The sequence below is a fragment of the Mauremys reevesii genome, linkage group 19 (assembly GCF_016161935.1).
Source record: "Mauremys reevesii isolate NIE-2019 linkage group 19, ASM1616193v1, whole genome shotgun sequence".
NCBI lineage: Eukaryota > Metazoa > Chordata > Testudines > Geoemydidae > Mauremys > Mauremys reevesii.
The window spans coordinates 13,919,051-13,932,920 of NC_052641.1; the positions used below are offsets into that span (position 1 = coordinate 13,919,051).

At 49.7% G+C, this 13,870-nt stretch overlaps 1 protein-coding gene across 9 annotated transcripts in view; it reads right to left on the bottom strand.

The window, feature by feature from the left end:
* Window positions 1-13,870, bottom strand: part of LOC120386863 (putative methyltransferase C9orf114) — a 34,317-nt gene that overhangs the window by 12,880 nt on the left and 7,567 nt on the right. For all 9 annotated transcript variants that reach the window (XM_039506837.1, XM_039506833.1, XM_039506835.1 and 6 more), the window contains 11 exons: window positions 11,075-11,133; window positions 10,315-10,465; window positions 8,913-9,062; window positions 6,733-6,819; window positions 5,599-5,727; window positions 4,762-4,882; window positions 3,488-3,564; window positions 3,077-3,166; window positions 2,148-2,334; window positions 1,121-1,197; window positions 353-439 (listed from right to left, as the gene is read on the bottom strand). In XM_039506837.1, the coding sequence (XP_039362771.1) occupies window positions 353-439; window positions 1,121-1,197; window positions 2,148-2,334; window positions 3,077-3,166; window positions 3,488-3,564; window positions 4,762-4,882; window positions 5,599-5,727; window positions 6,733-6,819; window positions 8,913-9,062; window positions 10,315-10,465; window positions 11,075-11,127 (1,209 nt within the window). In that variant the 5' untranslated portion in view covers window positions 11,128-11,133. The remainder of the gene's footprint in view (window positions 1-352; window positions 440-1,120; window positions 1,198-2,147; window positions 2,335-3,076; window positions 3,167-3,487; window positions 3,565-4,761; window positions 4,883-5,598; window positions 5,728-6,732; window positions 6,820-8,912; window positions 9,063-10,314; window positions 10,466-11,074; window positions 11,134-13,870) is intronic.

Here is a 13,870-nt window from a genome sequence, read left to right on the forward strand (position 1 = left end):
AATCTCTAAACAGTAATAGAAGATGAGAGGAAATTTTGGCCAGATGCACTGGGGTGAAGCTCTACTCTTATTGAAAGTGCACTGGGATCTTTAGTGGCCATGAATGAACAGAACCTGGATTAGGATCTCATGTGAAAGACACTCACACTGACTTCATTTTATCTATCTCTGAGGGCTGAAAAATTGAGTCAGTCCTGCCAGACTTTGAACCTGTGGTTCCAGGTTATTGTTTGGTGTTTTAAGCCCCAAGTTTAGCCACTTATCCCTTCTGGCATATGCCTCATTTACAGCAGTAGCCCTGATCGCTGCCTGAACTCACTCCCTTTCTTTCATGTTGCCCCAGAGGCCTCACCTTCGCAAAGCAGAAGCGGATGAGATGGTCAAAATTCCTCTTGTGTGGACTGCTGTAGAAAGCAGAGACTGGAATGGCAACTAAACCCTGTGAAGGGGAGGGGGGGAAAAGAGAGGGTGCACCCAAGGTTACTTTTTTCTTAGCTTCTGCACATTGCCATGTGCCACTCTCTGATCAGAAAAAGACCCATACCTGCAGTAAGTTCCTTGCTCCTGGACACCCCAGGTTACTGAGCAGCCATAAGCCACACTTCCAGCCGCTTGCTTTTCAAGATCAGAATCAAACATCTCAACAGATCTTGCTGCCCAGCAAACCAAGCATTATTCCCCCCCCACCCTGTGTCCTTGGTGGACACATTGGTGGCTCAGCCTCTAGTGTCAGGATGCTCACAGAGACAATTGGCAAGATGAGCATCAGGGTGTAACAAGATGATCATCTGGTTCAGAAGGACATCACAGAGGGGGCATCATACCCTGACTTCTGAAGGAACATGGTGGAGGGTGGGCATATAACCAGATGGCTAATCTAGGGGAAGCCATTAATGCACTCCTTTGGTAGACAGGACACTAGAAGGAAGAGGATTTGAATTTCAAGGCTGTGTACTCGACTGGGTGGGGCAATGTAGCAAGCCTCAAGTAACAGGTCCAATGCTTTCAAGTCAATGCTCCACCATCACAAAATCCAGCATCCTCAAATCAAACTGGAGCAAAGAGAATGGGGAAACCTTCCCAGAAAACAAGCACCCTGCAGAGAGACAGAGGCATTTACCTTGTTTATAATCATCCACTTTATAAACCGAGAGTCATAGGGTTCATCAGAGTCCGGGACATCAGGTACTTCACTTTCTGCAAGACACACACAGCAGAATGGACAAGGGGAATGATGGAACAAATGGGACACACAGGGCCGGCTCCAGACCCCAGCGCGGCAAGCACACGCGTGGGGCGGCATTTGCCGGCAGGGGCGGCAGGCTGGTCCGGCGGACCTCCCGCAGGCATGACTGCGGAGGGGGCGCTCGGCCCGCGGCTCCAGTGGACCTCCAGCAGGCATGACTGCGGACGGTTCGTTGGTTGCGCAGCTCGGCTGGACCTCCCGCAGGCATGCCTGCGGAAGCTCCACTGGAGCCGCGGGACCAGCGAACCCTCCGCAGCTGCGGGAGGTCCAGCCCAGCCGCGCGACCAGCGGACCCTTCGCAGTCATGCCCGCGGGAGGTCCGCTGCTCCCGGGGTTCCAGTGCACCTCCCGCGCATGACTGCTTGGGGCGGCCAAATTCGTAGAGCCGCCCCTGGGACACAGATGGATTTCCCAATTGAGCCAGGTACCCACATGGCACCAGATGCCATTGTGGGCAAGCACAGTAGTGTGTCCCCTCTAGGGACTTGGGTTCGAACTCCGGCTCAGGTCACAGGTGAAAACACATATGGCTATTTCATCCTTTTCAGTTTAACAGAGTCGTCAGTCTCTGCTCAAGAGAATCCCAAGGCCAGGAAAGATCCTTGCACAGAGGTGGTCACAGGCTACACACAGGTGAGTTTGTAGATGTGTGGGAGACATGGCATAGCACATGCTCACGCTGTGCCCAATGTAAGTCAGTGCTACTAGATCATCACTTCATTAAGCAACAAATTCCCCTCCACTACCTGCCATTGTTTTTCCTTTCCCTTCCATACTCAATGTGAAGAAAATGGACCAGGCTTTATCTTATTCTAGACTCCGCAACACCCGCTTCCAAGCTGTGAGCTCCATCCTTTTAATGTGCAGGTCAGAAGCAGATAAAACAGTCACATGAACTTACTGAACTCTGAGAAGTCTGCCATGAGGAAGTAGGTGCCCTCAGGGACAATGGGTTTCAGACCCCCAGCAACTAGGCTCCGAACTAGCCAGTCTCGCTTCTGCTGCAGCTCCTGAGCCAGCTGGACAAAATAACTGTCTGGCTTCCCATAGCTGTCAAACTCTCTTTGGAATGCCTGAGCCAGTGCTTCCTGGAGAGAGAGGGGGATGATGGACAGAGGAACTCAGACCAAGGCAGAAAGCATCCCCTGTGTGTGCTCAGAGCATCAGAGGGACCTCTCTCCCTAGACAAAAGCAGCAAAATGCTCAGAGTTTGCAGTAGGCTTACTTGCAAATTCTAGAGGCAGCCCATGAAGTGGGGTTTTCACTTCTGTTCAGATGCATAGGAGATAACAGGTGGGTTAAAACAACATCAGGCCTAGATCAATAAAATCTTTGCTTCCCACCCCTCACAACATAAAACCTCCTCCCCCAACTCCAGAGACAGCCAATACTGTGCAGAGAGCATACTTGACAATCTTGAGTCACTTGACTCTGTCCCCTGCCCTCTAGGCATGTTGTGAAGTGATTTGAGAGGAAGACACCCTGGGTCACAATGCATCATCTTCTGTCTGTTACCTGGGCTGACAATGCCTCTCTGGCTGTTCATTTGTCACTTCCGAACTATAGACAGGAGGCTTGAGAAAGGTGTTCCTCCGATGTCCTAACCTGGCTATTATACCACCCAAGGAACTGAGCAAGCTTGCCGGTTCTGCACCTGCTTGGGGAAGTAGCATCTTACTTGGATGGTGTGTATGAGTGGGCTCTTACCTCTAGGCTCTGCACAGTTGTGGTCTGGGGGAGACAATTACCAGATCTCTCCCCGGAGGGGCTTTGGGGCTTGCATCAGACATCTGATTTGAGACAATGCCTCTCAGGTGCATGGCCCCTTACCTGAGCCGCTGTCGGACAGTGATACACGGAGTTCTGGTGGACAGTTCTGAGGTGTTTCAGAAGGCTATCAGGCCCCAAAGCCCAACCAACCTGTTACAACACAGAGAAGGGGGGTATGTTTCAGATTCTCAGGTATCTTACACCTGCTCCACTTTATTTACATACTGCCTCTTCACACTATGTTCTGCATAAGACTAGGTCCATTTGTAAAGCATCCTGTTACCTCCGATCCCTCCAATTTAAAGACAAACAGATTCCCCAACAATCAGAGAAATTTTAAGGAATAGAAAAAATGGGTTTGATTTCAGGGAGACTGGCCCTCAGAAAAAGAGTCCTACACTGGAACAACGAATCAGGGGGCAGAAAGGTTTTATGTGGGGGAAATTCCCCTGCCACTCCAGAATCCATCACCTTCCATCCTGTGGCGCTGAAGGTTTTGCCAGCACTCCCAATGGTTATCGTGCGATCCCACATGCCCGGCAAGCTGGCTGCCAATGAAACAAGAGAGAAAAAACAGCTGGAAGATCTCACAGCAAACAATATAAATTGTCCTCATATTGTATTTATGACACTAGGGCAGGGGTTGGCAATCTTTCAGAAGTGGTGTGCCGAGTCTTCATTTATTCACTCTAATTTAAGGTTTCGTGTGCCAGTCATACATTTTAAAGTTTTTAAAGGTCTCTTTCTATAAATTTATAATATATAACTAAACTATTGTTGTATGTAAAGTAAATAAGGTTTTAAAAATATTTAAGAAGCTTCATTTAAAAAATAAATTAAAATGCAGAGCCCCTCGGACCCGTGGCCAGGATCTGGGCAGCATGAGTGCCACTGAAAAACAGCTCATGTGCCGCCTTTGGCACGTGTGCCATAGGTTGCCTACCCCTGCACTAGGGTATCTTCGTGCCCATTCCAATCCACACAGCCATCTTGCATTTATAAAGTGCCTTTAATTCAAATGGACCCCAAAGCACTTTACAGCAGATAGTTAAAAGAAACACCTTCTGAAAACATGGCTAACTATAGGTGCTTCAGTTTTGAAGTACCCAGCTCAGGACATCCTAGTCCTGGTTTTCAGTGGCGCTGAGTACACAGAGCTTCTAATGACTTCACCCTACTGCAGCACTTCAAAAATCAGGCCTGGCCCAGAATCTCAAGTTGGCCACCCAAAAACAGAGGCACCCAAAATCAATAGCCACTTTTGAAAATGTCCAATTTTACAAACTAGAAGTGAAATCCTGGCCCCACTGGAGTCAATGGGAGTTTTGCTATTGACTTCAATAGGGCCAGGATTTCACCCTCTGAGGCCATTTCTCCACTCACTCCTGACTGACTCCAGGATAAGAAACTCCACTGGAGTCAAACAGCTGAGATAACAGTTGGTTAACAGTGGAAGTCAACACTGTGATGCACTGGAAGATCTCTGAGTGGGGACCCAGGCATGGCATAGCAGGGAGTGCTGCAGGCCTGGAGACAGGTATAGTGGCAGGGCTGTATGAACCTCACTTAAATACTCAATTCACCCTCATACATCGTGGGACAAAGCAAGTGAAATAAATGTGACTGGTCACTGTCTCCCCTCCAAATACAGCAGCTCTGATAAATTCTTCTCTATTTTCCCAAGGGAAAGAGCTGCAGACTGAGAGGATGCACAGGCCCAGACACAGACAACCTATGCTCCTTACCAATCCGGATGTGCTCCTTCCCATCATAGACCATCCATTCGTACACTTCATCACTGAAGCACAGGACATCGTGTTTCACACACAGGTCTGCGATGAGCTCCATCTCCTCCCTGGTGAACACCTATGCCAGGCAGGCAGAGGAGAAGGGGCAATCAGACACAGCATTTCTGAGCTCCACAACCCCACAGGGGGTTCTCAGGCTCAGCCCTCCCGGCACCAGCATCTCAGCCAGATGTTCTCTCCCTGGAGCAGGCAGACAATTGGCAGGAATGGGGGGGACCTCTGCCAACAGGAATGCCACTCTCCCCATCCTTGTTATAACAGCAACCTCCACCCAGACTCAGGGACCAGGCTCTCCTCAGGGCACTTCCTCCTCCTCAAATTACCCAAGTAGAGCTACTCATGCTTGCTACAGGCTGAGGTGCTCCCTCCTACCCCCAGACAGCTGTGTGTCACCTTTGGAGATGCTCCCCATCAGCCAGGAAGTGAAAGACCAGGCTGCTGCAGACCCATCTCTCCTGGTAGAGAGTCCCTGGATCACCTGACCGAGGGGGGCTACAGGCTATCCCTTCCTCCCTCCCTACTGTTCCTACATTCAAAGGCTGGTGATACGAGTGCTGCAAAGTGGAATCATCAGTGGATCATCTCACAAACACCCCCCAGCTTCTGGAGCTGCCAGATTTTCTGAGAACCTTGTTCAGAAAGAAGGAGCTGACTGTGGGACCCCACCCAAGCACTGACTCTAAGGAGACACCCAGCACAGGCTCTCTCATGTAACTGTTTTCAGGGTCCCTGCAGAGGGAAGGGGGAAGCTCTCCCAGCTGCTAGAGACACTACCTTCCCCAGGGGGTTGTTGGGTGAGTTCAAAACGATGGCTTTGGTCCGTTCGGTAAATCTGGAAGCCAGCTCTGCTGGATCCAGCTGCCAGTCTCCGCTGGACATCAGCTTTCCGGCTTCTGCAGCTTTCTGGAGAGGACAGTGAGGGAATCATGATTAAAAGCAACAAATGGCTGGGGACATGGGGGCAGCCTTGCCCCCTGCTCTGACTAGGAATCTCTCGGAGTTCTTCCCAATAATACATTGCCCATCTCCAGCCCCCGCCTGCTGAGCATCTCAAAGCACTCCGTGAACATTAATGGATTAAGCCACCTCACAAAACCCCTGGTGAGGTAGATTGGTGTCATTACCCTGATTTTACAGATGGGGAAACCGAGGCACAAAGAGATGCATGGCTTGCCCAAAGTAACACAGCAAGTCAGTGTAACAGACAAGAATAAAACCCAGGAGTCCTGCCTGACTTCTAGTCCTGTGTCTTAACCTTCAGTTCATCCTCTCTCCCCCTCTGTTTTAGAATTATGGAGGTTGGGTAGTCATGAGAGATTGGAAACAAATCCACCATCCCCTCTCCAGCCAGGTCAGCATGCACATACTGTTCCCAATGCTCAGGGCTTTCTGTCAGGGCATTGCTGAAGTCTCGAGTTCCAGGTAACGTTCAAGATCAACCTTATGTACAAAGAAAGAGGCTTCTTGGGACCTGTTCTTTTAGGGACACTTCTCAACTTACTGCAAGGTCTTCAACCTACAGGCTGACGTATCTGCATCTGTGGCAGCAGGACCAGAGAGAAAGGAAAGCCCCTGTGTCAGGACCCCTCACCCCTGGCAATGGGATCATTGTGGTGAGGAACAAATGATCTGGTTCCCCATTTCCAGCAACTTGGGGCACCACAAATCGTGAGGCTGGTCCTGATGAAACTGCAGACCTTGTTGAACCTGACCTGGGTTCTTATCACGCAGAAGCCAGTTCAGAGCCAAACTTACCACTCCTACCATTAAGTTTCATCCAGGACACACTGTAAAGCTGCTTCTCGCCCTCACATGCCATTTCCATTCAGAAGGGTTGGAGAGAAAGAGAGCAGCAGACTTCTTAAAGTTTGCAGACCTCACAGCGGCTTTGCTTTGATGCCCACTTACTGGTCGCAGTTGTATAAACACAGAAGTGCCCCCAGCCATCTTCACCATCGGCTCGTAGCAGTCAAAGAACGGCTCAATGATAATCACCTGGAAAGTCACCAGAGGGTGTGTCAGAGAACTCACAGTCCTTCTTTCATCAGTGCTGATGGAGGCAGGGGGAGGTTGGAGGGTGTTACCTATCAGGTCTGTGTTCTTGGGGAACCAGGGCGCAGTACCCAGCCTATCTGACTCATGAAAGACCTTTCCCCCCACACACACACCTCTGCTTGAATCAAAACTGATCAGAAGAAAGATTTACAAAAAGAAATGAAAAGGCAGTGGGAGATGCACCTTAAACCCCTAGAATAAAGGTGACAGGATTAAGGAAACTCCCCTAGCCTCATTTGCATCGAAGATGGGGCAAGGAGGCATCTCCATTAGCATACAGAATGGAGAACAGAGATTCCAAGGCAAGAACCGCAGGGAACTCTGGGACCAGAGAAGCAGGGAAGCATTGCATGATGGGGGATCTCTGCTCCAGGTGTTAATGAACCCATGCCTGCACACCCCCAGCTCAGTAGTTATCAGACCAATTCTTGTCATAAATCCTGAATCGGTATCCAAAATAGTGAAGTTCCCTAATTGCATCGTGAGCTCCCTCAAAGGAACATTGCCCATAGCCAGGAATGATCAGTTCCTATTGTCTGGCCTGAACAAAACAACTTTGGTATTCTCCCTTGAGCCATCAGTTTACCCACAAACAAATCTAGTGTTCTCCCTTGAACCATTGCTGTTTCTCTACAAACTCCCCTACCCATGCTCAAGTAAGTGTTCTGATGCCTGGATCCAAAATCTGCATCGGTTCCACTGGGACTTCATCTTCTCCTGACTGATTGTGCTGGGAGCTCTGCCTGTCTCCACCACTCCGACCCTCAGCTACCACCACTGCCTGGAAACCCCAATCAATTCAAGCTTCACGGAGAAGTGAGAACCCAGCTCTCTCTTTCTAGGTGTAGCCTTCTGACCCTGACTTGTGTGATCAGTTATCGTTTTCTAAACCTGACTTTTATAATCAAATTTAAGTTAGATTTAATATTATCACTGTTTTGTTTATTTGGCTCCCCTATGGTTATTACCTGGCAATAAATAAGTTTCATGGTTAAGCTGGTTGCTTCTCTCTCTCCCCTCGTGGGTGTTTTTTGGCTTCCTCATTCACTCTGCAGCAACGCTCCTTGTACCTAAGCTAAAAGATCCCTGAAGCGCCCCAAAATCCTGTGGGGTTTGCTCATCAAGGGGGGTACTATCAGAACAACTGTAACATGAAAGTGGGGATAGGGACATGCTGAACCTGGGACATATGAAGGTGGCAGCTTGAAAGTGCTGCTCAACCCAGCCTGCTCAGGCGTACTCTATTCTGGTGCGGTGCCCATGGCATATTGAGGGTGACAGTCTGGAAGTGCTGTTCGACCCAGCCTGCTGATTCCAGGGACATATAAGGGATCAGCTTGGGAGTGCTGATTAATCCGGTCCTCTCAGACGTGCTCTGTTAATGTGTGTGTTCGTCTGATTCTGGGGCTGGAAGAACCCAGCCTTGGGGAACCTACGTCATGCAGGAGAGCTCCATTGGGAGGGAACTTGCAGCAGGGAGAAGTAGAGCTCCATGTGAGAACACAGTGACACCAGCAGTACATTGATAGAATTACAGAACACGCCCTGCCCCCCCACCTCCCCAAGAAGAGTAACCCTAGTAAATGAGCATATCCCAAAGTAACAGCAAATCTGGTAACAAGGGGGCAGGAGACTTCACTCCCAGCTGTAAGGTCATTACTTTATGCTCCGGATCTCAGACCCCAGAATGGCTGGGTACCAGAAAGAAGAACAAACTGAGTAGTGGCAGACTTGCCACTCATGGAAATGAGTGTGTTGGTGAGTGCCCATTGGGAGATCTGTCCTCTAGTGAGAGAGTGTAACAGCTGAGGGCTGAAGAGGACAAGGATCCGCAGAAACCAGGGTTTGGGTGTCCTGCTCCAGAGGCAAGGTTTGGCCTAGAATTCCAGGCTGCCCCATACAAACAGAAGCAGGTGAGCCTCCATAAACAAGCAAGATACCGCAGCTTAATTCAGGTTCCACAATATGGTGGGGTCAGAACAAGTGCATCTGTTGGGATTGAGCTGTGCAACAGATGGAGAGTCCTTGATTACCTCATCGCCTTCATCAACCAGAGCCTGGAAACAGCAGAAAAGAGCTTCGTATGCCCCGACCGTCACCAGCACGTTGGTCAGAGGGTCCAGTTCTTGCCCTAGCAGCTTCCCAAAAAAGCGGGCCAGGATCGTCACCAGCGCCGGGTGTCCCTGTAGCAAGGAGTCAGGGAAGAGAGTCACACAGCTCCGCCTGGATCATTAGGACTTAGCAACAAATAGGAGCAGGACATTGTTAGCAGGATAGCTGACACAACCCCTCCATCCTGCAAGTGTGAGCTAGCCCAAGGACAAAAATGTAACGCTCACTGGAGTTTGTAGCCCGGTCAGTACAAAGAACATTTAGAGGAAACATTGGTTGAGCTCCCTCCCTTCCAAGTGGTTCAGGGCCCTTGTAGGCCAGGTAATTAAGAATAAGCCAGTTCAGCTACCTTGGATTCACTGCGCTAACCTCTCAAGAGGGTGCAGATATTAACGTTGCCAATTATCCCTTTTGCTGCTGACTTCCACCACAGCCTCTGTGCATCAGTGGAATGCAGAGGTCTTTTTGGAGATGCTGAGGTTCCATTGGGCTATTGGCATTTCCTAGAGGATGAGCAGACACCAGGTCAGGGTTGGAGGCATTTTTTGCCCCATGTGATTTGCATGGTAACAGCGTCACTGCTGCCAAATTAAACTTGAGGTTGCTGTCTGTCTAAAGTAGTTTTATGGACCCATCATGTACAATCTGAGCACTTCAGAACACCCCTGTCAGGCAGGGCTATGCTATTATCCCCATGTTACAGAAGGGAAACTGAGGCCCAGAGAGACTACATGATTTGCCCAAGGTCACACAGGGAGTCTGTGATGGAGTAAGGAATTGAAACCATGTCTCCCAAGTCCCAGACCAGTGCCTTAACCATTGGACCATCCTTCCCCTCAACAATAACCCCAGTAAGTTCTGTTATTGTACCGCTGGAAGGCAATGCTCTTGTTTAAACAAGGTGGAAATGGACTGTTCAGTCAATGGAGCGATACAGTTAACGACTGATGCCAGGGCAGTTTAGAGTGCTGCTAATCTCCCCTCCCGTCCCATCTGCAAAGTCCTTGCACAACCGCCAGACAGCATGAAACTCCTTGGATGGCGAGTAGAGGAGGATGTGGGGGTTGAGGTGACTGCTTCCCTACTGTCCCCACCCCTCTTCAAAAATAACCTTCAGCTTCTGCGCCACTCTGCTCCCCTCCCCTCCCGAGAAGAAGCCAGTGACCCTCCCAGCTCCACTCGGCCCAGCCAAAGTGTCTATTTGCTCTGCACAAGGGAGTTTTTCGAGCCTGGGCCTATTTAACTCCATGGTGAGCTGTAAGGGGCAAAGGCAATCAGGCAGCAACAGCTGCTCTAAAAGAAGGAGGTGGATCTCTCACGCACAAAGGCCCGGGTGTACTGGTGCAGCATGATGTTCCCCCCACCGACAGCCTTCATAAACGCCTCCTTCACAAAGTCTGGTGGGGGAAAGTCAGGGAAGCCCTGGCCAAGGTTCACGGATGGGTAAGTGGCAGCCAGTTTCACAAATTCCACCCTACAGAGAGAATACCAGGGTTATAGAGGATCCCAGCCCGTCCACCCTGGCACACCACTCTTCTTGCCAGGAGCCCTTTGTCTGATAAATTGAGAGAATAGCTCTTCCAGGCGAAGAATCTTTATAGGGCAGCAATTCCAGTGCCCATCTTAGAAGGAGACTCCAAAGCAGCAGCAGCTCCCCTACTGCCACAACAGCCCAGCAGCTGTAACAGAAAACTTAGGGGCCTCCTTAATGATCACACTGCAGCTAAGGAGAGTTACAGACCACCCAAAACTATTCCCTAGAGCCACCACTATGTCTAAGGCTGCATTGGTTTCTTCCGCTCTTAAGCTAGTCTTCTATCTAGCCCCTTATTTTGTCTCCTCTTCCAGGATACTTACCCGTAGCCATTTAGATCTCTGCTATGCAACCTTGTCTACAAGCTTCTTGAATATTGAAATATACTTTAGCCACTGAGTCTCCATTACCAAAGCACTTAATCTCTGCCAGATACTCCAAGGGGTTGCATTACCTCCCTTGCCTGAGTCTATGCTGGTTATATTTTATATCAGACTTTCAGGGTCTGCTCCATTCAGAGTTGCCCAGCCTCAAGTCATGCAGGCTTACCAGACATTCTTGTCTATTCCCTCCAGTCTTCGCGCTTGAACCAGCCTTGACATTTTTGTCTGCAAAGGGGAGAAGAAAAAGCGTTCACTAATGCCAAGACGGAATCCAAATCCAAAGAAGCCAGTACCTCCCTCAGAGCAGCCGATACCTTAAGAGTTTTGCCCAGTTAATCACAAATTGTGTGTTCCTGTCCAGGTTTTCTTAATAATTGACTAGGCAACTGAGAAGAAAACTGTAACAATTAGAGTTTGCCCTAGTGGAGTGTCTCCCATCTGAGGTAAAGGCACTTTATAAGGAAGCAAGATCAGAGAGATTGAAATTGGCAGAGAATTAACTTTTATTTTCAAGTTTCAGAAGAGTTTAGAAAACCATGAAAGTACAAAAAAAGGTGTAAATTCTGACCAGGCAGCTGGCAGTGGCCTTTTAAACCTAACGGCACAAGGAATCTGAGCCCAGATATACTGGGCCAGATCCTCAGCTGGTGTAAATCAGCAGGTGAAGTGAAAGGATCTATGCCAAAATACACTAGCTACAAATCTGGCCTATCATTTACAGGCTGCAGTTTCTTACCTTCAATCTGTAGGGAAGATCCTTTAGAAGGAACCTCCAGTTCCCTACAGAACACTACACTCCCACTTTCTGCATGACCAACTTCTGTTTTTATTCCTCGTTATCCCTGGACCAGCACCCCAATTGTACTAAGCACAGTACAAACACAGAACAAAAAGATGGTCCTTGCCTCAAAGAGCTTCCAGTCTAAGACAAGAGACAACAGTTGGACAGATGGGGGAGCACAAAGAAACAACGAGATGACACTGGTCAGCACGATGGGCAGTGGTCCCAGAAAACCATCTGCCTAACCAGTGTCAATTTTTTTTGTAGGCCATGGCAAAGGAGAGTTGTAAGGGTGGTTCTGAAGGAGGATGAGGTGGCTTTGTAGATGTTTATGGGGAGCTCTTCCCACACATGAGGAGCAGCACAGAGGTGCTTCTTGAGAATTTAACAAGTAGGTGATGGTAGCTGGGATAATTGGCTGATTGAAGGGAGGAACTGACTTTTCAATAGCATATGAGAGATGAAAGGTAGTATGGGGGTAGTCCATGAAGGGTCTTGAAAGTAAAGACGAGTACCTTAAGTTTGATGCAATGGAGAAAGGGGAACCAGTGAAGGGGTGCAAAGAGAGGGGTGACATGGTCAAAGCAAAGAGCTAAGAAAATTATATTTGTAGCAGCATTTTGAATGGATATGAGCAATGCAAGAGATTCATAGAAACATAAGGCTGGAAAGAACTCCGAAAGGTCAGCAAGTCCAGTCCCAGAGGGTGTTGCAGTAACTGAGACACAAAAGGAAAAGAACTTGGACAAGAGGTTTAGCTGCCTGCATATCTTAGAGATGTTAAGTGATTCATCTGTGGCTGGGAAGCCAGGGAAATGTTGTGCCCCCACCCTAGTCCCCCAGGCTCTCTGCCTCTGAATGCTTGATATTCTCAGCTAGAGAATAAATTTCCCCTCACCACCTTCTCTCTGTAATTTCCCAGGGGCTGCATTATTATTTGATAAGTGTCACAATGCACTATTACCTCACTCCAGGGTCTCAAGACCTTTATGCAGCTTCAGCCCTCATGTGGAATTTTACAAGTAAATCATTGGACAGCATGGTTGTCATGATGACTCTGCCTCTGGCGGGAGCGCTGGGCTCAGCATGTATCGTGCATAATGCATTATGATGAACTCTGAGCTCTTCTATAGCTGCTAATGCACAGTGCCCTGGGTACTACAGACTCACCAGCTGCCTGCATCCCTTTGAGAGATTAAATGACCTAGGACAGGGTTGGGCAAACTTTTTGGCGAGGGCCATATCTGGGTATGGAAATTGTATGGCACAAATGCTTACAAAATTGGGGGCTGGGATGTGGGAGGGGGTGAGGGGTCCAGCTGGGGTGCGGGCTCTGGGGTGGGGCCAGAAATGAGGCGTTCAGGGTGCAGGAGGGGGCAGGGGGTTGGGTTGAGGGGTGAGCAGTGAGGGCTCTGGCTGGGGGTACAGACTCTGGGGTGGGGTTGGGGATAAGGGGTTAGGGGTGCAGGAGGGTGCTCCGGGATGGGACTGAGGGGTTTGGAGGGCCTGGGACAGGGGGTTTAGGCGTGGGAGGGGGGGTCAGGGGTGCAGGCTCCGGGTGGCGCTTACCTCAAGCAGCTCTTGGAAGCAGCAGCATGTCCTCCATCCAGCTCCTACACGGAGGCATGGCCAGGTGGCTCTGCACGCTGCCCCGTCTGCAGGCGTCGCCCCCGCAGCTCCCATTGGTCGTGGTTCCCAGCCAATGGGAGCTGCGGAGGCGGTGCTTGGAGTAGGGGCAGCATGCTGAGCCCCCTGGCTGCCCCTACACTTAGGAGTTGGAGGAGGGACATGCCGCTGCTTCTGGGAGCCGCGTGGAGTGGGGCAAGCCCCTGACCCTGTTCCCATGCAGGAGTTCGAGGGCTGGATTAAAACGTCTGGAGGGCCAGATGCAGCCCCCAGGCTGTAATTTGCTCACCCCTGGCCTAGAAGAAGACCAATGAAAGCCTTAGAACCTCTCCTGTACACTTGTTTTTAGCTCTTTCTGGACCAGCTCATGAACGTGAGAGTTGGTGAGATATGAAGCCTGTTGCAGTTTCTAGTGGGAATAAAGGGAGCAGGGGCCAATAGAGGATACTGATAACCCAGTAAGTAAGAGTAAGTTTAAGATTAAACATTAACAGCGCTAGCATTCTGTCCTGTTTCACTCACTTGCAAGACAAAGTTCTTGGTGGAACTGCAGGC